Source organism: Puntigrus tetrazona, chromosome 13, assembly GCF_018831695.1.
Source record: "Puntigrus tetrazona isolate hp1 chromosome 13, ASM1883169v1, whole genome shotgun sequence".
NCBI lineage: Eukaryota > Metazoa > Chordata > Actinopteri > Cypriniformes > Cyprinidae > Puntigrus > Puntigrus tetrazona.
Window position 1 is genome coordinate 4,643,112 of NC_056711.1, and position 26,370 is coordinate 4,669,481.

The 26,370-nt window shown below is 37.3% G+C and overlaps 2 protein-coding genes across 3 annotated transcripts in view; one reads left to right on the forward strand and one right to left on the reverse strand.

Annotated features, from left to right (window-relative positions):
• On the forward strand, window positions 1-25,905 carry si:ch211-250c4.3 (uncharacterized protein LOC100535981 homolog). Of its 2 annotated transcripts, none has more exons than XM_043255640.1 (8): window positions 1-399; window positions 6,354-7,150; window positions 15,014-15,178; window positions 19,121-19,289; window positions 19,945-20,063; window positions 21,249-21,370; window positions 23,433-23,531; window positions 24,458-25,905. In XM_043255640.1, the coding sequence occupies exons 1-8, from the start codon at window positions 321-323 to the stop codon at window positions 24,462-24,464; spliced, it is 1,557 nt and encodes a 518-aa protein (XP_043111575.1). In that variant the 5' UTR covers window positions 1-320; the 3' UTR covers window positions 24,465-25,905. The 2 variants fall into 2 exon arrangements, with proteins under 2 accessions (XP_043111575.1, XP_043111576.1); XM_043255641.1 differs by having other exon boundaries at window positions 12-399; window positions 23,428-23,531.
• The window catches only part of hells (helicase, lymphoid specific), a 45,863-nt gene that overhangs the window by 16,724 nt on the left and 2,769 nt on the right, over window positions 1-26,370 (reverse strand). The window lies entirely within an intron of this gene.

A 26,370-nucleotide genomic window follows, 5' to 3' on the forward strand; every position in this document is an offset into this window, starting at 1 on the left:
CACAAAGGCTTTCTCCGAAGTCTTTCCCCTCCCTCCAGCGATCCGTCACCCCTCCTCCAGCTGCTGATGGTCCTGCTGAAGGCAGTCAGCTCGTTCTCCTCAGTGTGAGGACAGCAGCCTCTCTCTCTCTCTCTCACACACGCTCCTGCACTATTCTGACCGTACGCTAAAAAACGGATATACACCTTTGTGGAGCATCTGAACTATCTGAGCACTTGATTCAGGAAAAATAAGATCATGAGGTGTGATTAAATAAGCCAACAAGGAGGGGTTCTTCCTCGTGACACTACTGAAAACTACTGAAGTTTCGGACGTCCACTATGAGTCTTAAGAGGAGGAAACCAAGCATGGTGTTCAGCTGGCACAAGTCTTTCACCATCCTCGCCCCGTGGAGAAAAGGTAAGTGTTGTGACTCGATCTTCTGCTTTGGACGTATGGAGTCGTGTGAACACCTGGATGTGTGGCACGGCTAGTAATTTGTCTGGCTGAGGTGTTGGAGGATATTTAGAAACCTGTAATTTGGACTCCGAGGCGTCATCTGTTTGGTTGAACACGGTCGGGTTATCTTCAAAAACAGTCATTTAACCGTCATCAGATGAGCTCCACGGGTATGCTGTATAGCTGAGCTGATGTCATTTTAATAAAGTTAGCTCGCAAAGCTGAGCTCATATAGAAAAGCCACCAACTTTATTACGTATGGTTTTAACTACAGTTTGCCTTGGTGTTAACTAGAAAGACATGTGGCAGAGGGGCATATTTGCGTTTAATTAGTGAGAAATTCAAATCAAAGGTCAGCTTAATGAGAGAAAATTTATTAGCCATTTGTTTTGTTTTATTGTAAAACAGCAGCATTTTGTCTAGACTTTATCTTAGACCGTTTTAATTGTCAACAGACAGATTGTTTAATCAACGGTTACTATATATATATATATATATATATATATATATATATATATATATATATATATATATATATATATATGTGTATATGTGTGTGTGTGTGTGTGTGTGTGTGATATAAAGTGTGTTGTATTAACAGTGAGTAAATGATTTGTTTAGATATTTGATAGGATCTAGAGTATGGTCATGCTTTCATATGTACTAATAAACAACCAATATGCAAGTAATAGACATGCTAATAAGACAGTGAATATTGTTACTGTGTTGGATTGTAACATACACACTATAAAGCATGTATGTGCTTGTTTATCTTCTATACAGACTGAATTAGGTCAATAAGCGGGCGTGATTCATAATAAATGGCAGTTTAGATGATTAGTGAGTGTGTTATAGTGATGGGAGATAATAGGTGAGTGTCGCACAGGTGTTTCAGCTTCGAGCGAGAGCTTTGTAAGAAACAGAGTGATATCAGATGCGAATGTTTTAGTGGTGACAGCTTCATGAGAGCGGCTCTTCTCCTCTTGAGTTATATTATACGTGACTCATAACTGTAAACAGGCACAGCTGCAGTCAAATTCTTCACGAGTAAGATCAGCCAGTGCGTGAAATCAAAGTCAGGTAATACGGACGGGAAACTGGACCCGAGAGATGTCATCGTTTTCAAACTGACGATCGGTCACCGTCGGGTTTGCGGCCTTTACTGCGGTCGCAAGCAGAAAATGACTCTGCCAAAAATCATCAGCGTCTTCAGAAATCTACAATTTCACGGGTATGTTTTCGAAGCAGATGAAGGGAGAAGAGCGGGGTGAGTTTGCCTGAAGGCTTGACTGATGTTACTGCTCCCGCACATTCTTGCCTTATCCTAATGGTGTTAGATAATGAAAGACTGGCCCATTCAGTTCACATTGATAATGCGCTTCTGGAAAGACTCCTTAGGGTCAAAACCATTGCCTTGCTGGAGCACAGAAAGAGCGCAGGGAAAATGTTCTGGCATTGTGATGAGAGAGAGACAGAGAGGTGTGAGGCACTAAAGGTCTGCGGGCTTTAGATTAAGAAGAAGGGAGAAAAAAGGTGTACGGCTGTATTTCGCACCTCATCAAACCTGACATCTGGCGTTTGTCACCTCCTTCAGCAACGAGCGATTCAAGAGGAAAAGGGTTTAACGTTCAGTCTCTTTGGGTTTGCCTGTAAAAAAACAGCATTCCTAATGCAAGCTTTCGGTGGGGTCCCTAGGGTGTTGCTGTGTGGTTCAGGGTAATTATAGAAAAAAACTTTTAAGAAAATAAACATTAACTGAAAACGGTCATATCTCTCGTTTTTGTTTAGTTTAAGTTGAAGTGTACTTAATAACTTAAAATAAATGAACGCATTTAAATAATAAAATTACTAAACGATAATAATTAAAAAATCATGAACCATGTTTAAAATAAATCCAAATATAAAATAAATAAAAATAGAATTATATATAAGTTTAATTGTTCTATAAACATATGAAAATAATAGCACTGTGTATATATATATATATATATATATATATATATATATATATATATATATATATATATAATATTTAAAAAATAATTATCATTAAGGATATAATGAATGGGGGCAATAAAAAAGAGAGTAAGTGGAATAAAAATAGTTTCTCTGCAAAAAGGAATAAAATAAACAAAACTTCCATGCAGTGATAAAAGAGTTGATATAAAGACATTAGAGAGTTTATCTGTTCATATGCTGTCGGGGGCGTCCAGTCTGGCCACCCAAGTGCTCACAGGGTTCTGACATTCTCCTGGCTGTAAAAATAGAAGACCTGCCCTGGCCTGCCTCTGACCTCTCCACCCACAATCACAATGGACAAGTCTGACAAGAGCGTCCCTAAACACCTATACTGACCCCACTGCATCCCTCAACTAAATCATCCAGTAGTTTCAAATCAAGCCGATACGCTTCCATTCAACCAGGAACCAAAAGAATTTTTGCTGTTGCTCGCAAATGGACAGTTTCCTAATCACCGCTCACTTCCACCTCCTGTCCACTAAGTTACAATACTATGGGCCATCTATGTGCGCGTGTTCCTGGAAGCAGAAAAAAAAACTATTCAATGAGCAGGAAAGCCACTAAATGTAACTTAATGGGGTTTTTTTAACTGACAGAGAAAGGTCCCCTATGGCTTAAATAGTTTTGAGCGTACAGGTTCGAAAAAAACTGGTTCAATGCAACAAACCTGAGAGAGCCTGCTCACTGGTCACGTCGGTTAAAGAGAGCATGACTCTAATGTTGTGTCAGTAAAAGCCAAACTCACAAACACAGCAGTGTTGAAATGCGGTAAACATGAGTGGGTGAGGACAGACGGAGTAAACATGTTCTCGTCTAAGCTTGTGAATTCTTCACATTTCATCCCTGTGAACGTTTCTAGCGATGACCCTAAATGATTCGCGCATTCTTCATCTCAAATGAACACCAGTAACATTTTGTTTTTGAAGCAGACTTTCTTCTTCCTTTCAGGACAGATAATTGACAAAATATGTTTAGAGTAGTTAAGTCTCCCAGAAATTCCTCAAATTAAATATTTATTAGACTTGCCTTGAAAATATCAGTATGCCCACCTGGGACATATCAGTGTTTTTTTACCGACCAAATGTACGTGCAGCTGTAAAATACGCTGGAGCAGATGAGCCCAGGATTCTTGAACGTGAACAGAGTATTTTATCAGCTCAAAAATGTGAGACACTTGCCAGTTGTGCACAGGGAAAAACATTCACTGCTGGCCTGGAAGAAAAACACTACTGCAGGTGGGACGTGACTGACAGAGCTGTTTAACAAATGAACCTATTCATGATATATAATAAAAAAAATTAAATAAATGCTTTTAGTCAAAATGATTACATGCAATGTCAAAGTTAAGTGGCAAAAAGATTGAATTGCACCATTAAAAAGTCTACACTATGAGATACAGAGACAAAAAGGCAGAATTTTGGCATGAAAAGTCATAATTATGAGATAAAGTCAATTGCGACATAAGTAATAATTACGAGATTGCAATAAATAAAAGATGAAAAGACTACATTTCAAAATAAAAAGTCAAAGTTGACATACTACTTCATGATTACGTTGTATGTTAAAATGATATGAAAGTCTAAATTACGACACACTGAGTCATGTATTATGAAGTAATGTTATGATATACTGTCATAATTATTAGATAAAAGTCAAATTATGACATTTTGTCACAGTTATGAGACAAAAACAACAAATAGTGAAATAAAAAAGTACAAATTTATGATAAAAAAATTCAAACACGTGAACAAGTTTGAATTACGAGATAATCTGAATCAATTGATATGAATAAACTAATAATTCACAAAATTGACAAAAGGCAAAATTATGAGATAAAATGTCTTAATTTTTCCATAAAATTATATTTCATTTATGACACCTAAAAATAGTATTTTTACTGACATTATGACTTTGTTATAATTTGGACTTTTTATGTCACCATTCTGATTTACCAAAGCAGTATTATGAGATAAAATGTCTAAAACATTACATAATATTATAGTCCAATTATAACACCTGAAAGTAGTCTTTTTAATGACATTATGACTTCATCTCATCGTTTTATAATAATTGTGTATGTAATAATTTTGACTTTCTATGTCGCCATTCAGAATTGGGCTTCCAGAAGATTTTTGATAGTTCGTAGATGTCTTTACCTATACCTGTCTTTCACTCCTGAAAATTTGCAGACTCCAGAGTGATAAAGACCAGAAATATGTGGGATTTGATTCCCGCCAACACTATCATTGACCTGTTTTTATTTTGAATGCATTATACTCTCCACCATGAAAGACCTTAGCATTACTTACATTCCTCGCTGCCAGGGGCTAGCGAGGGCTTTTTGATCTCTCTTTCCAAGCGGCCACGTCTGAGCGATGTTAATTGAAAACCCAGGGGGATTTCGATGCTGACTACTTGCTCCTACTGAGTGGCATCAAAAATGTCCCACCATCAGCAGTTCTGTAGTCTCAGCTGGAGAGCACCGCTGTATGAAAGACTGACCTAATAGGTCGCTCTAATTGACCTGGAGAAGTAAATTAGCTAAATTATGATCTGAGGCCTCATGTAGAGGACTTCAATTACTGTATGCTTAGAGTTCATGTTGGGACCGTTTGTATGCAATCATTGGAAAATATTTAAGACGATGTATTTATTAGTGCTGCAAAAACATTATATTTACAATGAGGGTATTTCGTCAGTCTATTATGCTTAATATTTATATGGTTGGATATATTTAAATGGAAACGTATATATTTCTTTAAATATGTTTTTTTAAATCTTGCTGAATTGCGTCTAGTTAGCATGAAAATCAACATTTATGATTTATGAGGGAAAGGATTAGATAACGTCCAACAATAAGGCTATTTGCAATGGATTTTAAAAAGTCCAGGTGTTGTGTACAGTACACATGGTCCACGAGAAAGGACTGCAAAAACACAGGCGCTGTTTTGAATGGGAAAAAAACCCTGGAGCAGCAGCAGATCTCACATAATTGAAATGTTATCAGTGTTTTCACAGTCACTATCCAGTCTGGATAAAAAAATCATCACAAATTCTTTTCTAACTAAACACACGGGTATGTTTATTATTAATAAAAGTGGCATACAAAAACAACATTTAGGCCTATGAGAGAGCTGGGAATGGCCAAAGATGTTATGTTTTTCAAGTCTTTCAAGTCTATGATTTCTAATCTCTCATTGTATCACTATGATGAAGACTTAAAGCTATTTAGAAATCTCTCAATTTCCTCACAGCACGTAAATTAGTAAAGCATTTCCTCTAAACAAATTCAGAATAAATATCCTGTGAATCATCTGCTTGACTATTTATTTCCACCCCACTGCAAGCTTCTCATCACACCTCTTCCTGACAATCATGTTCATCACCGTATAGCAAGAGAAGATTCAGGATATTATTTTTATTTGACCTGATTGTGTTCAGAAGTGCTCAACCAATATTATTTGAATTTGAAAGTACAAGCATAGAAAGTCATAGAGTCATAGAAAGTGAGATTAAGAATGTATCCAAATAGAGCCTCATAATAACATTAAGATCAAAGTTTACAGCAAGACAGGTCTACATGACTCTTTGTAGACCACTGGTGGTAAAGAAGTATAGTGAGATAAGCTTCTTCTTTTGGCACAGGGATGCATGTCTGGATACAAATGCTTTTAAATCATTTGAATAAAAATGAGCTCTAGGTATGCAGTGGAATTGTTTTTTTTAATTCCCCCATCCATAGTTTAATGTTTACAAGTACAGAGTTTTTTTTTTTGCAACTCCATCTGATGGTAGTTGCACAGAAAATGCACAGTTAAAATTAATCTTTTTTTAATAAATAAATGATTTTAATATTGTGAAAATATAAAATGACTCTCTCTGTGTTTGTTTTGCAGGTAAAGGGGATATTGTTTTAGATAATGACGTTGTACTGACAAAAATGAAGCTCCTCAACAACGTCCCTGAGAAACTGTTAAATGTTGAGGACTCCATTTCAACCATCTCCATTTCAATGTCCGAGCAGGATAACACAGAACCTCTCCAAGCAGATGAGGTGATCTCTGTCCACAGCGCTGCTCCTGAGACCACCGTCTCTGAATCAAAAACAGACTATCTATCTTCTATTTTTGCCGATTCTGAACTTCCAAGATTGTATAAATTTGAATCCGAGGACTCCGGGGTAGAAATGACTAGTGGAGCCACTTCTCCATCCACCCCAACTGGTTCAGAGCAAAGCTTTGTGGTCCACAGTAGGGAGTCTTCATGCGACTCTGGCAACCTGAACTCTCCTGTACCTGCTGACAATCCTCTTGAAGACAGCTCAGTCTTCTTAGAGACCGAAGAAACGTCTTGTAAGTGTGCTAAACAAGACACTTTTACCATCCTGGCAGACAGAACAGAGGATGAGAATGTTGATGATGATTTAATAGACATCACAGCAGATTCAGAGAGGTCCGAGGACAGAACCCTGAGGAATACCATGGAGAACTGTAAAGATGCCATTGAAATCATGGCAGCACAAGAGGAAATAACAGACACTGCAATGGCTGAGGACACAATGTCAAGGAGCCAGTGTTCTATAGAAGCTTATGATGGCAAAACAGGACCTGAATTTCAGCAGCGGCCTTTGAGGAAAAGTACAACCAGTGACAGTTTGGATGAGTACATGGAAGAGTGCTGCAGGCTAAGTGAGGTATTCAACAGTTTACATGTCTTTTATTGTTCTTTACTTGACGTCATCTACTTTTACAGTATATAAACAACAGTGATCAGTATTATTGCAAGCATTTAAATGTGATACAAACAAAAACATTATGTTGTTTTCCCCTCACTTCTATGCATTACACAGCAGTTGAAAATTGATTGATTTTAGGAAATTTAATTAGCTTTATTTGCCTTTCTTCTGTTTTTAAGCATAACTTTATCCAAGCATAATAAGCACAAAATGTTTATTATGGTTTATGCTTAAAATAAAGAAGCACAGGTAACTGATTTGCAGGAATTTAAACAAGATAGAAGTAAACATATTACAAGATGGGGTTTTTTTTATTACTATTTTTACTGGAAAGTGAAAACAAAAAATGTATGTATTTTTATTTTTTGCAGCTTGATCAAGAGACCAGCAGTATAAATTATGCCTTCTAAATTATGTTTTAGAGATACACTACCGAATACCAGAGTAAAATTCTCAATCAAGTTCACAATGATTGTTTTCGACTGCTAAACATAACATAATCCCGAGAAGGAAAAAAACATCAAGAGAAGAAGTTAATTAAAAATGTAGGAATATTGTTTTTCATCAATCCTAATTGCATTGAGTGATGCCTTAGTGAACAGTGTCAGACTGAAACACTCATTGGCAACATAGTAAAATGAATAGCTTCTGTTTACAGTCTAGAAGCACACACACATCCTTTCTCATTAGTCATAATGATGGTCTTTCCTGAACTTGACGTCATCAGCTCATCACTGAATGTGCATACTGTGACTAAAAAGGTAAACAGGATAAAAGTCTTCCTGTGAGCAGTGCTTGCATAGGTTTTTGTTCCCTAAAGAAACTGCTTCTTTCAGCATTTTTCCCTGAAATGAAAACACATCTAATGTCACACCTTCATATGAATATTTTCTTTAACCTGCCTTGTATGATCATTTACAATGTGTTCTTAAACACAAGTTGAAAATGTATGGTATTAGATATGTAAATATAATTTGTCTTGCATGATGTAAAACTAGAGTAAACGATAGAATAGTTGATATCTCTGCATGGTATCGGAATAAACTTCAGTCAATACTAATGGGTTACCATTATCTTTACTTTACAGTACTGATCCAAATAATGAGTTATTCCTTTGAAAGGATTTAGTAATACTTGAATCATTACAACCCAGAATCAGAATCAACTTTATTTCCAGGTATGTTTACACATACGAGGAATTAGTGACAGCAGCTCTACAGTGCAACAGGATGACAAGACTGGACAGATAATAAAAAAAGAATTATATACAGATATGCAAAATATAAAATGTACAAAATAGCAAAATTCCAAAACCCTTAATACCTTTAAAAGCATACAGCAGCCAATATTAGGAATTTATCATGCTTTTTCACTTTAGAATACTGATCCAGGTAATTAGCTTATAAGTAGTAATACTTGAGTCGTTACTAGTGGATGACCTTCAGAATTAAAGGATTACACCACTACACAATTACCATTTTATCATTAATTACTAACCCTCATGTTGTTCCAAACCTGTCTTCTGGACACAATTTAAGATATTTTGGAAGAAAACTTTGAGGCTTGTGACTGTCCCATTGACTGCCAAACAAAGCCTCTGTGAAGGTGAAGAAAAGTATGAAAGTTATCGTCTGAATGCTCCATCTGCCATCAGTGGCTTAACTGTAATGTTATAAAGTTACAAGAATACTTTTAGAACAAAAAAAAATGAAAATAACAACTTTATTTATAGCTTCGGCCCCATAACTTCACAGTAGCGCCATTTTGGACAACGTCCAGTGGATGCACATTAAGTATAAATAATTTATAATTACATGTACAAGACGTATCTTTCCATTGCATTTTGCTGTCTTTCTGTAAAGTTACAATTAACCCACTGATGCCAGATGATTATTGCCAAACTTTTAATTTAAACGATTAGCTAATAGCGAACTACTACTTTCAACTGAGCACAATTACTTTCTAAATCGTTCATTTCTCGCTAGTTAATAGTGGTTACTAGAATGTTAATAGTGCATTAGTCAGTTGTTTCATGACAAAACTGTATTCAGTGTTAACCATATTTGAACAATCTATTGTTTTGTCTATAATATAGTCCTTCTGGATACTGAATTACAATGAGAATCAGATCATGGAGCTTTGTTTTGGAGACAAAAGCTTGTGTTTGCATTTTGAGTGGTTGGTTTCTAAATGTGTTTCAGTGCAGCTAACAACCACACAAAACACACTGTGGTCGGCATAAAACATGTTTATCCTTGTTACATGGGAACCAGTATTTAACAGTCTGGGTCACATTTTACCTACCAGTTTTTTCCGTGGTTTTTGATGATGAAGGCCTGACACAAACAAGTATACAGTCATCATAGCACTTGTTTCTCTGCATTAGGCTTTCTGCCACCCAATAATAAATCTTGGTAACACTTTAGAACTGTTCCCTCGATTAACTCTTAATTTGCTGCTTATTAATAGTTAGTAAGGTAGTTGTTAAGTTTAGTTATCGGCCTAGGGATGCAGAATAAACAACTATGTCACTGAATGAGTGATATTGTGTGTTTGAGTACAGTATACTGAGAGCTGAGTGGATGTAGTGCGGGGTACACTACAGATCTCTCCCCTTTTAACGCGGCCGCCACATCACACAGCACCTGTTCATCTGTGTTGAGAGAGCATGCAGATGGCAGCGACGATTACAGCTGGAACAGCCAGTGCCTCTCATCTGGACTGTGTCCCTGAGTCCGCCATGCTCGTCCAAGCCTCCCTGGATGCATCAAACAGGTGTCAAATAGCTCAAATTACTCACATATTTACCCAAATAATGCCTCTTTGATAGCTTCTAGGTCTTTTGGTGGCCAGTGACTGGGCGTTTTTTTTTGACGAATGGTGGACTTTATGGGAGCTGCGATGACAGGTTGCCGGGGCGGTAAACTCGGCCCTCATCATCACCTGTCACCAAAGCTAATAAGCTAATTCCCTTGCCTGTTAAATAGAGCTCTGTGGCCTGAGGAAGAGGATATTGAAAAGGGACTATGAGCTTTTTTTCCCATCCGCTTCAAACATGGCAACTTCAAAGGGCCTCTCTCCCTCTCATTTCTAATCTGATTTGTTCCCAACTTATGAGGCTAGGAAGGACACAGAGCTGCAGTGAATATTTAAATGTACAGCAGGTGTACGCCATTCTCAATAGACTGACTGAATACTCTTTTTTCATAGCTTCTGCCCTGATTCAGGGTAAATGTTATAAATGGAGCTGAGAAAAACCAACATATGCTGTTTTGAGGCAGGGTAGCTGGTTTAAGGTGGTCCACATGACCAGCTCATGATCAGCTCATAACCGGCTCATGACCAGCTAAAAGGACTACCTTAAACTAGCTCAAACCAACTGCCATGCTTCAAAAACTAACCAGTATATGCTGGTTTCTGCAACAGGGACAGAATGAACAGGTCTCTTCACCAAAAGAACCAATATACTTTATGAATACTTTTTTCACATGTTTTATTGAATCGAACCAGATTCATATTCACACTGCCCTTGTGAACACTTAATACGTATTGCAGACATAATATACTTACATATTTAAGAATGTGTGAAAGAATAGATATACTTAACTGCAGCTTGGCAGCTCATGGCATGTATATATTTATAATTACATATTTCATGTTTTCTTTGTAATATTAATACTCTACAATTAAAATTATGAGTAATTTTCTATGCTTCTGTATGCTAGTCAACATAAATGTGCTATAAAAAAAGATTATAGTAACATAATTAACTAATTGCTTATTAGCAAGCATATTACTAGAATATTAGCACATATTAATGCCTTTATTCTAAATGACCTTATTCTACATCCCTAATCCTACCCAATACCTAAGCCTAACTAATTAAAGACTTATACATAATATAACATTACCAGAGTTTTTTTAAAATATACTTTTAAGATACTACAAGTACATATTCAGCAATTGTCTTTCTCATGTGGGCAGGGATTCTATCTTTATCAGACGATATAAACTGATTGAGCAATAAAATAGAGGCCAATGTTTCCAGTCGCCCCACAATTCAGTGCATTCATAGCACACCACACATTTTGAGCAGATGCCGAAACTTCTCATAGTTGCGGTTAATAGCTCCTTTGTACAGCCATTTCTCAGAACTGTTTTAAACGTATTATTGATAGATGAAAGCTTAATCAAATTAGCCAAAATATTTCAGAAATGAATACACAAGGGGCGGATGATGTACGACTTCCAGTTCGGCAAAATCCTGCGAGCTCGGGTCATGTGTGGGCCTGAGCAGTGAGATACGGACCAGTGAGTAGGCAGACTATAGAAATGCTCATTCTGCTATAGAAATGCTCATATTGGCTCATTCGCGATGGATTAAAGATGGATTTGGGAATTGTGAAAAAACATAAAAGAGACTCTAAGTGTTAATCAAGTGCATGTGTTCGGCTGGTTGCCAGCTAGCCTGCATATGTGAGTCTCTCAATGAGTGGGTCGATGGGACATTAAAAGCATTTTTGAGTCTGGGTTGATGGATGCGTAGCAGAGCAGACTATAGTGTCGGGGAGGAATGAAGACTGCATAATTGCTGTTGCCCTCAATGCCCCCCTCAGCCACCCCCAGGACGGCTACAGCTGAGGAGCTGAATTCCTCAGCTGTAACATATAAACAGTCATAAAGCGAACATTTCCAGAGTGTGAGTGCGATGCTTTAATCTAGTGATAGATGAGGCATGGAGACCGGCGCTGTGTGTGCCACATCCAGCCTCCAACATTTGGCTGACACCCCGAAATGTGACGTAACGGGTCGTGACACTTGAGCGATTTTCAATGGTTTTCAGATACACAGAATATCAACACGTGTTTTTGGTCTAGCAGGACGTCTTTGGATAAATACACAAAGCTTGTTTTGTGAGACATCTTATCGGCCAACAATATTAGTTCTCAGCTTTGTTTTAGGCTCATAACCGCCAGCACAATAAATGAAAATATAGTGCTAACTTCAAGAAGAACACAGGATCACCTGAGGTCACCGAGGGGGTGATAATAGGCCGTAAATGAGCCTGTAGAAAGAAAAAACAAGATGAACTGGGAATAATTCACTCAAAAAAATGTTTTGTAATGTTTTGCAGTGATCCAAACTAATCACTTATTTTTTTATGTATTGTGTTTGTCAAAGCACTTAAGGTAAACTAAAAATAACTAAATGAAAAATATAAAAATACACATTAATACACAATATTAATACATATATTAACAATACTAAAACAACACTGCAATAATGGCATGTAGGGCTAAGTGATATATAAAATATTTGAGGATTATACGGACAAAAATCATTCTGTCTTCATGACGTGGTTTTACAATTGGTTAAGATTTGAAAATGATCTAGTGTGTCCCAGGCCTATGTTTCCTCAAAATCAAAAGTAAACTAGTCCTATGAGAGCATTAGAGCAAAACTGATTCATGAAACATTGAATCAGCAATTATTCAAAATGTTGATTCACTACATTGATTTGATGTGTCACCACAAATGATTCATGGTTGTAAAAAAAATCTCTCATTAGGTTTTCAGGTGAGTTATACATCATTTGTATGCATATTACTAGAACATTAGCACATATTAATGGCTTATTTTACATGACCTTATTCTACACCCTAATCCTATCCAATACCTAAACTTAACAACTACCTTAGTAACTATTAATAAGCAGAAAATTAAGAATTTATCAAGAGAAAAGTCATAGTTAACAAGTCTATTCTAAAGTGTTACCAAAAAAAATACACAAAAAACACATTTTCCTATATCTTTAAATACAGACCATATGGTTCCTCATTCCTCTCCACTGACTCATGCCTAGTATTGCTTTATAACAGACCCAGTGAAATATTTCAAATAATAAAGGATTATTTTCTCAGACACGCCTGAATGGCTTTATAATATCATCCCTCATATTTGGTAACACAGAGCTTATGTAATTAGAAAAATATTGCTGCGATTCAACCCAGAGGCATAGGCATAATTGTTTTCCTTAGTTTGTTTTGATCTTCAGCGTGCGGTTAAAAAAACCACATCCTCACAGCACAGAGAGCTGAAATACACCCACACCATCAATACGCCATCAATAACCACAATGTCACACTTAAGTGCTAACAGCTTCATAGAATTTTTCTATAGGACAACATTCCCTGCTTTGTTTCTGTGTCTGTGCAGAAACGCACGTGCAGACAAACGCAGATTCTTTCACACTGAGGAGAGGAGGAGGAGGAGGGGAGGAAGGGAGTGGGGCTTTCCCAAACCTTCGTGTCTTCCCTTCTCCTGGGTCACTGGGGATCCTGGCCAGAGGAAACCGATAAGATCTGTCATGTTCCTGCATTTACAAAGTTGCTTTTCCTCTAGTTACCCCACATCAAGCTGGTTGTCATTTTATAGGAGAACACATAGTCTGGCTTATACAATACCACAAATAATATAGTTCATTCACATGATCTGAAGACGTCTAAGCCTGAAAGAGCCTCAAAGGGGATATTTGGACTACAGCAGTTTTTAGTTTTTTTACATTGACAGAAGTATTGAATGTATATGCAATTTTTGGTCAAATCCAGTATAGATTTTTTTCGTACTATAACTTTCCTCAGTCAGCATAGGTAACTGCTGTATATGTCTTGGATATCAGAATAAAATAGAATAGAATTAAATAAAACTACAAAAAATGAAATAAAATAACAGAATAGTTTTATATGACCCACTTAATTTTGCTGGAAGTGCAAGGTTACTAGAACGCATGAGAAAGGTTCACTGTCAAGCGATCAGAAGCGTGACCTGCCGAGGATCTCACACTCTTTGTGAGGAAGCGAGTGATGTCAGCTCCTAGTATTTCATCTCTCCGTCATGTCCTCTATTGTTTAGCTTCTGCGTTTCCATTAATGCTGGGCTTTGGGACTGGATTGGACGTAAGTAGCGCGGAAAAGCTTTCGGAGGGAAAAAGCCCGAGACCTGAACTCACATCCTGCTTTTGTTGGGACATTTTTTGGAATGTTGACGATTGTATAAATATTTGTTCAAAATTTCCTTTGAATTTTTTTTTTTTTTTTTTTTTAAACGTGAGCAACTGCACCTTTACAACTGAATATTGTAAAGGATGATTCAACAAATAAACTAGCACCTAACAAGTTTCCCACCAAAACATTCCCACCTTCAAACCACTAACCTTCAATTTCTATTTCTAATCTGGTTTTTCAAGCCTTCAGTGGAAAAAGTGGGAGGCGAACATACATTGAAATTTTAGGATTTGTTTTCACAAACCAATTTGTGTCAGATTGTTCAATGAAAGGCAGAGGAGTAGTTGGCAGACTGTATTTAGTCCCATCTTTATTGTCTAAATGTGAGAGCTGTCATAAATCCCATTAAGAATAGTAAAAATACTTGTCGTGTTAAATAATGGGTGGAGATCATGGGTCTGCCATCATCAGTTTGTGAACCTCAGATCCACCTGAACACATGCTGTCATGCTCCTGGAATGAACTGTAGGAGCCTTGGCTCTGCTCTGTGCTCATTAGCACGTCAAATGAGCCATTGGCTTTCAAACAATAGGATGCAGTTCACACTGTTCTTGTTGGCTTGTTTCACAAAAGTTGCTTAACCCCCTACGGTGTACATAAACATATCCAGTAATCCCTTTATTTAGAACCAGCCTATTGTCCAGAGAGGGGTGGTGGTCTTTCCCCAAGGGTCCAGCGTGAATGTTTACAGCCCCCCTTATTTTTGGTTTTATTATGAAAACTCAAATTTCTGTCTCTGTTTTGTCTTGACAACCAGGTGAACCAAGCCAATCAGTCCAACCCACTGGGCTCTGGACTGGGGTACCTAGAGCACATCTGCCAGCTCATAGAGAAGATCGGACAGCTACAAGAACACAACCTTCGACTACAGAAACAGATCTGTGGCCTGCAGAAGGAAGGCCGAGTGATCAAGACTAAAGAGGTAATGATCATCTGCCAGCATCTGCTTACCTCAAGGGTTTCCAATCCTACTCCTGAGGGCAACTGTAGTGCAGAGTTTAGCTCCAATACTATTTAAACACACCTGAATCAGGTGAATCAGAACTAGAAAGAAATAGTCAAGTAGGTCGTAGCTAAATTCTGTAGAACATTGGTCCTCCAGAAGGTATGGATAGAGGAAGTTTTGGAAACACACTGTGATTCTCAATCTGAAATTGATTAAAGGCACTGCTGTAGGTCTGAGTATGAAAGATGACGTCTTGGTTTTATGATTTGTTGTGGGTTAAACCTTATATTGATGCCCAGGGCAAGGTATTATTGGTTCATACTGTGTCAGTGTAAATCCAGCTGGTTTGTGTGGGGTTTAGGGGTTTTTGGTCAAGAAGGATAAAAGCATATTTAACAAATAGATCTGCAGGGTTCAGCCCTTTCGACCCGTACACAGATAGGGTTTTCGTTTCAAAGGATGTGATGTCCCCTCACATGGACTTCATTTGTTTTTATGTGTCCCATGTTGACATTATTCTGGACAAAAGTCTTTTCCTTCGTGTCTTTGTTTTGGGGGTCATTGAGAGGAGCTCACACAGGCATGAAATATATTTTGTTTGATTAAAGATGGATTGAAAAGCAGATGGACATCAACGCAACTGAACAAAAGACAAAATATGCTAAACTAAAAATGCTGGTATTATGTCATTTATTTACTGCAAAATGCCAGCATGAGAAGGAATTCTGGTTAATCATAAAGTTGTTTAAATTCAATTGAGTTAACAACGTGTAACCCATAAAAAATTGAACTCAGCACTGCGTCTTTGTTTTCCCATCTTAGAACAAGACGGTGCATCTGGCTTGAATGTTATCAGCCCAAAACCACAGGAAAAATATCAACATGTTTTACAATGTTTTGTGAAGTCATGGGTGTTTTTCTAACACGTCGACCTTTGTTTCTCCCTTTGGATTTGAGCTGCACCAAAATTAGTAACCTAATTCCAAAATGTTGAGGTTAAAGGGAACTTATCTTTGTTAAAGGCAGATACAGGTTAGAAAAATGAGTGCATCCCTAATTTCACAGTGACAGTGGAAATTTACCAAAAACATCATCAAATGTATTCAGTTCAGTATTCAAATGTAACATTCAGTTATTAAGCTAAAGTTATGTATTGTCTACCTGGTCTCATGGTATAAATGTATCCTGTGTTACTATGGTTCAACAAAACAGTTCAAATCTGTGTAAAAGGAAGTCGAAAAGACACGAATGCATCAACAAATGTGTTTTCATATATGTTTTGCATTTGTTAACACTATCTGGTAGGTTTAGGGTTGGATTTGGTTTCCAACATGATGGAGCATTACCCCTAATTTTAAAGGTAACATTTAAACATTTTTTTTTACACTGTTAAAAATCTGGATTCTCATGGACACACTTGGACAAAGTTTCAAAAAACAATTTAGACATATGACCGAGTATTAATGTGCCAAAAACTTACTTTTGGGTTTGTACAAATTGTTTTTTTTGACCGTTGTTCTTCATGACGTAGTTCTATATTTTTATGAGACCATATATATTTTAAGAAGTGCTCACTGAAAGGTTCTTTGGAGAACCTTCCAAAAAATTCCTTTTTAGAACCTACATTTTTAATATAATTTTTGATTTTTTGCTGTTCATTTGCTTGTCTTCTACCCCAGTTCTCCTGCTGCTCTAGTCCTTTGCTTACCAACTAAAGGCCGTGGCATTATATTGTGTAGACATCTTCCTGGCCTCTAGACTCTGTGCTGTTGAATGAGAGCAGTTTTGTTCATGGTTTTTCAGAGAGTCACCTCTAAACTGGCTCTGTCAGTTCGGGCCCTAGGGCCGGAAAAGACTTCCACGGTCACAGTCAGTGAGCTCAGTGGGAGCCTATACTTCAAAGTCATCAAAGAAAGCAAGAGAAAAAGACAGGCAAAAGAAAGGAGGACATTTTAAAAAGATTTCTTCTTTACAGAAACCAAACATGCATATTGTTTGCTTTAGGTTTAGGTTCTGAATAACAACTGATTGCATTCTTCTGAAAGATTCTCACAACATTCAGTCCGGTAGCACTATACAAGCATGACGGTAAAGACAATACAACTTCCCCAGAAGTCATAAATCATAAATCGCACACTTTTACAATAGCTTTGTTTTCTCATGAGATCGGGTTAATAAAATCTCTTCAGATTGAAGTCTTAAACTAAATGAGATTTAAGAATCAGTCAAAATTGGTCAAGAATTGTTAATAGAATCGTCAGAATGTTGAATGTTTTATTTCTCATAATTCTAAACAGAAAAAGTGACACACAGGAATATATTCTGCGGACCACCCTTCTTGAACTGCCTGGGTCTTTTAGATTTGTGTGTGTCTTTAGAGAAAAAGCAACAGGCAGCAACATGCCGTTACACACATCAAAGGGCAGGGGAACTCCTGAAACATGCCCCAGTCTTCACTATAATGGACCAAGTTGTCTCGCCAGTCTCCTCCCTGGCTGTTTTAGCCTGCCGCCCTCAAACCCTCACAGCAAGCTTTCATCTGTACTCATAAAAAGCATTCAGAACTTCAGAAAATACGCAATTACCACCACTGTGGTGTCCTCTGTGTCTCTTGTTAGCCCTGACACACTGATCTCCTCAGTTATCAGCCATGACCGATCCACCGAAAAGATAAGCTCCATCACAGCAGGTTGGAGCATCTGGTGTTTTGGTTTATGGGACATTTAAGGTGAACTCTTTCATTTTCAGTCCATGTTCAGAGCGCATGCTTCTTTCTTTTCGAATACATCAAGAATCTTAAGGATGCAGAGAGGCATTCAAAGGAATCTGTGTTGCAACAACATCATCAAATGATCAACAAACAGCATCCGCCTTGGCATCATCACCTCATCAGTCAGGCAGCGTTTACCACGTAAACACTAATGCAATGGAACTAAGAGGATAATCCTGGATAAACAGAGATTTGGGAAGCGCCTTATCACTCTGATTGACAAAAAACACTGCCGTTTTATTTTCAGAGGTAAAAACATTTACAGAGAAAGACTCCATCAAAAAGACTGGATACACAATATTCAAATTATAAGTCTAAGCTACTACCCTCTATGTTTGGTTGAGGGGCAAATAGTGTAAACAATAAGAATAATTGGTGGAAATGACACTAGCAGATTTCAGCCGTTCATCTGATAGAAGGAAAATGCTTAAAATAGTGACCCAGAAAGACAATTTCCACTGGAAAAGCAATTCAGGGTCATTTTGATTTTGTCTCGATTGCTGGGTTGAGAGTTAAATGTTCCCCACAGGAATGAAAACCCACCAGTAAAATGTCTATTTTACTAGACATTTTATTTTAAGTGTTTCTACTAGAGAACAACAGAATAAAACAAAGAGCAAATAAGGACGTTGTCGTTAAGATTTTTTAATGTCTGAAATATGGCTGATATGTTCATAAACGCTGTCTATATCACAGCTATAGATTTATTATGCAATAAAAATAAAGATTTTTAGGTATTTTAAGTAGCTTAAGTAGCAAGGCTACCCAAAAAACAATAGTGTGAAATAAATTGTAATCAAATAGTTTTTGTCACTGAATGCTTGCGTTTGAAGGCTTTAGTCATTTTTCACTTGAATAAATCTGAACCAGATGTCTATTCCACGGGCCAAGTATGTGCTATCATCCTTGACCCATGGGCGTGAACATCCACAAATTGAATTTAGATTTCATAAAGTGAACTATTTTAAGTGTTCTTCTTTCCCAAATGACAAGACTTTACTTTTTGGAGCATTAAATCTACAGCTTTACAAATACAACGTTTAGTTTTGCAATGTAGGCCTATCTGTGCATACCTTCATAAACAAGACCACTAACCAAGTGAATAAATCAAACGGCCTCAGTTTTATGAGACAAACTCTCTTTTTCAGGACTTCTTCATGCAGCACTGTAGCTGTGGAGCAGCCAGCTTGGCCTTTCAGGAGCTCAAGAGGCAGTTTCGCAGTGACCACTACAGCCTGACGGCATCAAGCGGCACACTGTCTGACCTCAGCACAATCCCTGAGGTCACGCGCATCCCCCTCCGGGCAGCCACGAGAGGTCAGTGCGCAAACACACCTGGAGGCATACACTAAGTGCTTAGATTAATCTGTGTTTACACTGGCTGGAGCCCCTATTGAAAAAGCCAAATGTTTGTACGGCATGGAGCGGGCTTATCTAAGCCTAATAGTAATCTGATAACAGAATGAATTATATAAGCACGTAATTAAACTGAAAAAATGATTTCAGGTTCGAGACGAACTTTGAATGTTGGTTTGAAAATCCTATGAAAGTTGAAAAACGTTCTCAAGCTTGAAGATCATAAAGGAATATATAAATAGAGAGACAGATCGATATATAGATAGATGAACCCCTTGCTGTGCGTGATGCACGTAGACATGTTTTTCCTGGTTGCTTTTCTTCCGTCTCATGTTCCTTCAGCTGGGTGGGCAACCAAACATTAGTCTCTGGAGAAATGTACTTCAGCTATAGGTGAAATTTCTGGAATTCCATATAAAGTGAAGAAACATATCCCAAGGATTTTTGGTGGGCGGGAAAACTAATTACTAATGTAATGCATATGTATCAAACAAACCACGCCCTTCAGAGAACCTCTAGTTTAGTCACGGATAACGCGTTTATAACTGCTCGGAATAGCTAATGAGCACCAGTGTGTTTTGATGATAACAAAACATTTTTTAAATATTTTGGACAGATGGTGAGATGGGTGCTCTTCCTGTTTGGAGGAGGGGTCTGAATCGAAGGAGCTACACGGAGGGAGAGGCCAAGTACCTGAGCGACAGCGCTGAGGTCCTCTCCGCTCCTCACAGACGCGTGAGTCAGGCGATATCAACACACACGGACTCATAATCTGACAAACACTCTGAGCCGATGTTTGGACAAGCCTCTCGGCCTTGCACATCTGTTTACTCTTCATATTATTTTTGCTGGTAATAGCTGACTCAAAAGAAAACGAAAACAACGCTGTGGAAAAAGAGCCTTTTGAAACTGTTAGTCATATTACTTTATTACGATTAGGACTGTTCAGCTGACAAAACATTGGACTTTACAAAGAAACTGCTAAATTTGCATAAATAATAAAAATTTCTGTATTAGATTCTCGCTATCAACAAACCATTATGACTTTTGTCTCAATAAATTCCCAATTTGCTGTTTATTAATAGTAAGGTGGTTGTTAAGTTTAGATATTGGTAGGATTAGGGATGTAGAATATGGTCATGCGGAATATGTGCTTTATATTAAAGTACTAATAAACAGCTGGTGCTTATACTAAAGTGTTACGTAATAAAGTAATAAAAAAGCACAGACTAAAGTCTGCTGTAGTATTATGAATGGTTTTCATGTGTACCTCACTGTCATAGACTAATAATTAATAGTAAAAACAGCAGCAGTTTATTGTAAAAATATGGAAGCAACATGTAAAACATACAGATTGAACTTAAAATTACAGTGCACAAAAGGTGTATGATTGTAAAACTGAGATGATTGTAATAAACTAATGTACTACAGTCTGTTTTGTATATAATAAATACAGTGTAAGTCCTCATAATACACTGACAGCCACTTTACAAAATCTTGTAAGAGAAAGTGCCATGATGAATCAAAGTAGCTTTTCTAAGCCACTTATAAAGAAAGGGATGCGATGAAACCCTAATGTGTGTAACGGTTAACAAATAAATAAGAAACGCAAGTAAAGGCATCAAATGTGTCATTAAGGATTAAAGTGAAAGGAGTAAAGTCAAGAAGTGATTGAGTCAATAAAGCTTGCTGTTAAAAAAACAACCACACAATTAACAGTATGTTACTGTTAAAATTGATGCAATAAGAGATGTTGCTTTTTCACTTTATAAGGGAATTTACTTTTGCTCGTTTTGCTTTTATGCAAAGCAACTTGCAAGTAAGGTTAATAAAAATGAATTAAACCAACCAATTATTATAGTGCAGTATTCTTCCAGGTAAAAAAAACGACAATCATTTGTGTAACCTTGTGTATCGCAGTTGAGTGAGAACTATACATGGGGACGAGTGAAGGATCTGGTGAAGAAGACCAAACTGAGGAACCAGAGCCGCCTGGGACTGTCTTCAGGCTCCCTGAAGAGATCCTGTCCACAGCTTTACCGGTACTCCATCCCTGTTTTCAGAATCACTCAGGAGTTTCAGATCATTAGCACTCAAAACAACACTCAGATTTCACCCCCCTCTGAAGGCTCACTCAATGCAATTTTTTTTAAAAATAGAATATTTATTTTACAGACGATTGGCTACGATTAAAAATGAATCAGAATGGAAATGTTTGAAAGCTTTAGCACTCCGCCCTGAAGTGGTACAGCGACTTCTGGGAAGCCGTATCACAAACACAAGTACTACTAATGGCTCCGCTCTTTTGATGTTATGACTCACTATGTGTCCATGTGATGCAAGATAAGGCTCTCATCACAACCGCGCGCTGTAACGCTAAACCGCCGGGCGTCCTAATCTCGCCTGTACGCTGCCTCCTCTTAAATACCTCAGCTCTGGGCTCATGTGGTAGTCGGTGACTAGCACCACATTGTATGAATGAGCGGAGACAAGAACACTGATTAGGTATTGCATCTCGCTCAGTCTAGCATTGTTCGAGAAAACTTTAGATTTTGGATACGGTTGATTGACAGCACTACTAGTTTCTGCTGTGAATTTTATTAACCCCAACATTATTAATAGATAGTAAGGTAGTTAAGGTTAGGTATTGGGTAGGATTAAGGATGCACAATAAGGTCATGTAGAATAAGGCATTAATATGTGCTAATATTCTAGTAATATGCATGATAATAAGCAATTAGTTAAGAGACCGTAAAATTCTAATAAACAGTCAATATGTTAATAATAGACATCCTAATAAGCAACTAGTTAATAATGGTCTCTAAACTAAAATGTCACCAAACAATACCTCTACAGCATTTATTAATCTTAGTTCTTGTTAATCTCAGAATTTATTAATACATTTTTTAAGGTCAAAAAATGTATGGTAACATTAGTTGATGCACTGTGATTTTTTTTGACTAACATTATCAAAGGTTAATAAATGCTATATATATTATTTTGCTGAACCTTAGTTATTGCATTAACTGAAGATAACAAATTAGCCTATTTATTTTTATATTCAAATTTTAGTTTAAGTAATTTTAAGGCCATTGCACACTGTTTCGCATGTGTTTTTCTTTTAGAAAATTTAGACTTTTTTTCAGACAATGACCTTCACTACAACTTATTTCTTTTCATTAAGCTGCCAAGGAAAGGTTTCTCATTATACTGATATTTTGTATTATCATTTTTAGTTTGTTTTAACTAACAAAAATAATTTTTTTGTTAATAGCAACCCTGATTTAGTCACAGAACGTCAAGTGTTATGGGTTTTGTGGACGTCACTAATACTTGAGACTAGCACATCTGTACTGCAACTTTTCACTGTGTTCATAAATCAGTTTATACCATGACGCGGTTCAGTTCTTTAATCTGATTGGTTGAAAGGCTAGAGAATGGAGACTGCAACATCGCCTCAACATTCTTTCTGAACTAATAACAGATACTTCTTCTGTGAAGAGCGTTTTAGGGACAAACCCTTGAAAAATGTCTTTTCTCTCAATAAAAAACAACAACTTGAACCTCAACCTACTCCGCTAGTGAGCTGCGATCCCACACACAGGTTGGCACAGACTCAGATGAATAGTTCAGGGCTGCAGTGTCAGGTTGGAGGTATGCTGGTGGGAGTAAGTGAATTCCCCGTGTATTTCACTCATTAGATGAGATATGGGAGCTATGCTAAATGCGCTCTCCTCCCAAGAGCAGATATTTTCTGAGGAATATATCCATATGGACCAGTGATTCATGTAATACGCTGACTTTAAGAGACAGTATTTGCTCCGTGTCTCTGTTTTCTCATACCCTGATAATCAGTGTGTGTTGCACAAGTGATGTGCGATTTGAAAAATCAGGTCAGGCTTTCTTGCGTTAGTTCAGACGAACTTAATGGGGCATTAAAAGCGTCATTGGTGCTGTCTGGAGAAGGCGTTAAAATATTTGAAAGCAGTGTCCCAGGGTTTAGCGTGATATGGTCAGCATGCTTCAAATCCACACTCAAATTACACTACGAATTAGTTCGCTACTAAGATTGCTAAAACGCTGTCTGTTTTCGTCCCAGCCCAGATGTGATGTCAGCAGAACGGCCCAGGACAAGCAGAAACTCCATGATTGCTTTGGGACATCAGAAAGTGGACTATCTGTGGTCACAGTAGCATTAATCAGGTAGGCTGAAAAATACATCCTCTACCATTTTCTACTGCAATAACTATGGAAATAAGGGTCAAAATCTGACACTAAGACTTATATTTTAATGATGCATCTTGGGTAAAATTACATTAATTACAGTATGTAATTAATTACTCTAATTTAAATCATTTTCCTTGAAAAAGAGATTGCTCTTAATCTGTGTGTTACTATTGATGTAATTGCTCTGAATATTAAGAAACAGTGGATCTAACATTAAAATTGAACATACAATGTTGAAATTAATTAGCATTTTCATTCAAACAAATGCAAAAATTAGGTTTTCCAGGTCTGTGCGAAGTAGGCAGGTAATATGTTTCATATCGATGTTTTCTTCACTTAGAGCTGTGTTACTCACTGCATGAAAGGTCATTTTCAAAAAATGATTTTAATGCCAATTATTTCAAATATTATGATTTAAACTTAAAGGGATACATCATTTTCTAACCTCATGGCATTCCAAGCCCATAAAACTACCAATTTTGAAGCACAAATGAAATTATTTTGAATTTTCTCTACTTTTTTTTTTTTAATCCAGCCCAAGCATCAAAAAGTACAAAAATATATTGTAAAAGCAATCCATATCATGCTCATAGCCCTATCTAGATGCCTTTAATTGGTGAGCCAAGCATCGTAACTTCTTACAGGGTTTTATATGGGCTGCCACTGACTCCCATGCAGGGAGAAAAAGAGGTCAGAACAGAAACAATATAAAACAGAAACAACAAAGCGTTCAGTGCTTGGTCCCCAATGATGTCCAGGGTTTGTGTTCCAGGTCAGTTGTTGTTTTAGCGCTGTTTGGACAGTACGGCTCTATCTCTCCGCGGTATTGTTTCAGTACAACTGATATCATGCACACAGTGAATGAGCAGCATGTTAACTCTCAGCTTTTGTTTTCTCACCAGACATTGAACAGATGGCCTGCGACGAGGCAGCTTTTCCAAAAAGCAAAGGACAAAGTGGTAGTTTTTGCCATTTGCAGATGGTTTTCCAGATTGAGGAACAAGACGGGAGAGAAATGCACAAAGTAAACAATGAATGGGATTGGAATAATGCTAGAAAAAAATTGGTATCACGTGTATACGTAATACTAAGAGAGATGCTTATATGTTGAGGAAAGTGTTAAGTTGACCTGTTGATGGAACTTGTTTGTGTGACGTGACATTTCTGTAAATGTCATTAATTCAGATGAAGCACTCATTAGATCTGTCAGCTAATGAGGTACTATTAAAGACGATAGAAGCGTGGAAATGAGTTAGAGAATGTGAACAGACAAAGGGAATTACAGTAAATACTTATGTATAGTCTAACGTACATTTCTGCCAAGACAGTTTACCAGATGCTGTCCTAATTGTAAAATACTTGAAACGCATCCAAATGACAACAAATGTTGAACATGCATGCTATATCTTTATATAGATCATTTTGTACCACTATTATAACTGCCGTGTGTAAGTGTGTATATATACAGATGTAACAAATATGCACGTATGTATCCATGATGCATGGATCATATGTGAAGATGAGGGTGGATAAGAAGCGCTCCCACGTCTGAATTCCTCTATCTACAGACATATATCGCTGTGATGACGGGGCTCATGATAACATGTAAATGACTTATGGCAGTTCTGTGTACAGCTCGCCTGTCCGATGTTATATAATGTGTGGCCCGTCTAAAAGTTAAGCAAGCCCAGAGTGAAATATCCAAAATATCACCCTTAAATATGAATTGAACCAGGCCTCCTGCCAAATATTAGTCCAAAGACATGAACACAGAATCATTTATATTATAAACGTACCTCAGGGAGAAAGCGTAAATAAAAGAACTGTATGAATTGACCTCTTTAAATTGATAAGGTGCTTAATTCAGGCTGTCACTAATAAAACACTACAGTTAATCCACAGCGTAAACAGACAGATATCAGTCAGCATTAAGTTAAGCTCTGAAAGTCAAGTTTAACCGTCTTTGCTGACAGCTGTGTGAGTGAGGTACTAAAATACTGATGTCTAGATAAAGGCTGTTTTGCAGAACGCTTGCGGTCTTTCCGTGTAAAAGAAGGAACATCAGTTTTTAACACAATATCGTTCTGGCCAGGAAAGTGTATTGAAACACGGCTTCCAGCGAATGTCTTTCAATGTACGCATGACTTATTTCATAGTCACCGGTGTTAAAAATAAACGAGCGCTGAAGTACGGTAATTTTCTTTTTTGTCTATTAGGGACAGAAGACAAGACCATGAGATTTTGTACTTATCTTGTTTTGCAATGTACCAAATGGACGGAACAATTCGATATGCATATTGCATTGCTATTCAAATGTATTTTTTAATAAATATGATATTTCTAAATAACATCGGATAGTTTAAATGCGTCTCGAATGATATATGGATGGATTTGTTTTAACTGGCAGCCTTCCATCGGAGCCTCTAAGGGAGGATGATGGTAGGCAAAATAATATTTCACATTCACATTCTCTTGCAAACACCTTTGAGCTCCTTCCTCTGATAAACCCAGAGAAACCGCGTTCCCTCACACAGTATTTGCACTCGCTTGCGTAGTTTATATAGTTTTTAATAACAAAGGTTTCTTGGAGGAATGAAAGAGAACTCAAAAACATAGAATGTCTCCTTCCATCTCAGAGTTCCCTATAGGAGAACTACAGATTCTGAAATAAAAAAGGTCATATTTTGCCAGATTCGTGTCAATATACAACTCACGGAGCAATGCAAGGAGGCCTTTCAGTGTATGAGAGTTAATATTTAGTCTGTAGGATAAGCGGTGACTAAAGGATCAGGTGAGAAAACACGAATCCAGGTCA

Bases quoted from the DNA above. Each gene is read 5' to 3' on its own strand.
- si:ch211-250c4.3 (XM_043255640.1), top strand. From the start codon at position 321: ATGAGTCTTAAGAGGAGGAAACCAAGCATGGTGTTCAGCTGGCACAAG. The intron at 15,179-19,120 runs GTAATGATCATC...TCTCTTTTTCAG, and splicing joins GAGTGATCAAGACTAAAGAG to GACTTCTTCATGCAGCACTG. The intron at 20,064-21,248 runs GTGAGTCAGGCG...TGTGTATCGCAG, and splicing joins TCTCCGCTCCTCACAGACGC to TTGAGTGAGAACTATACATG.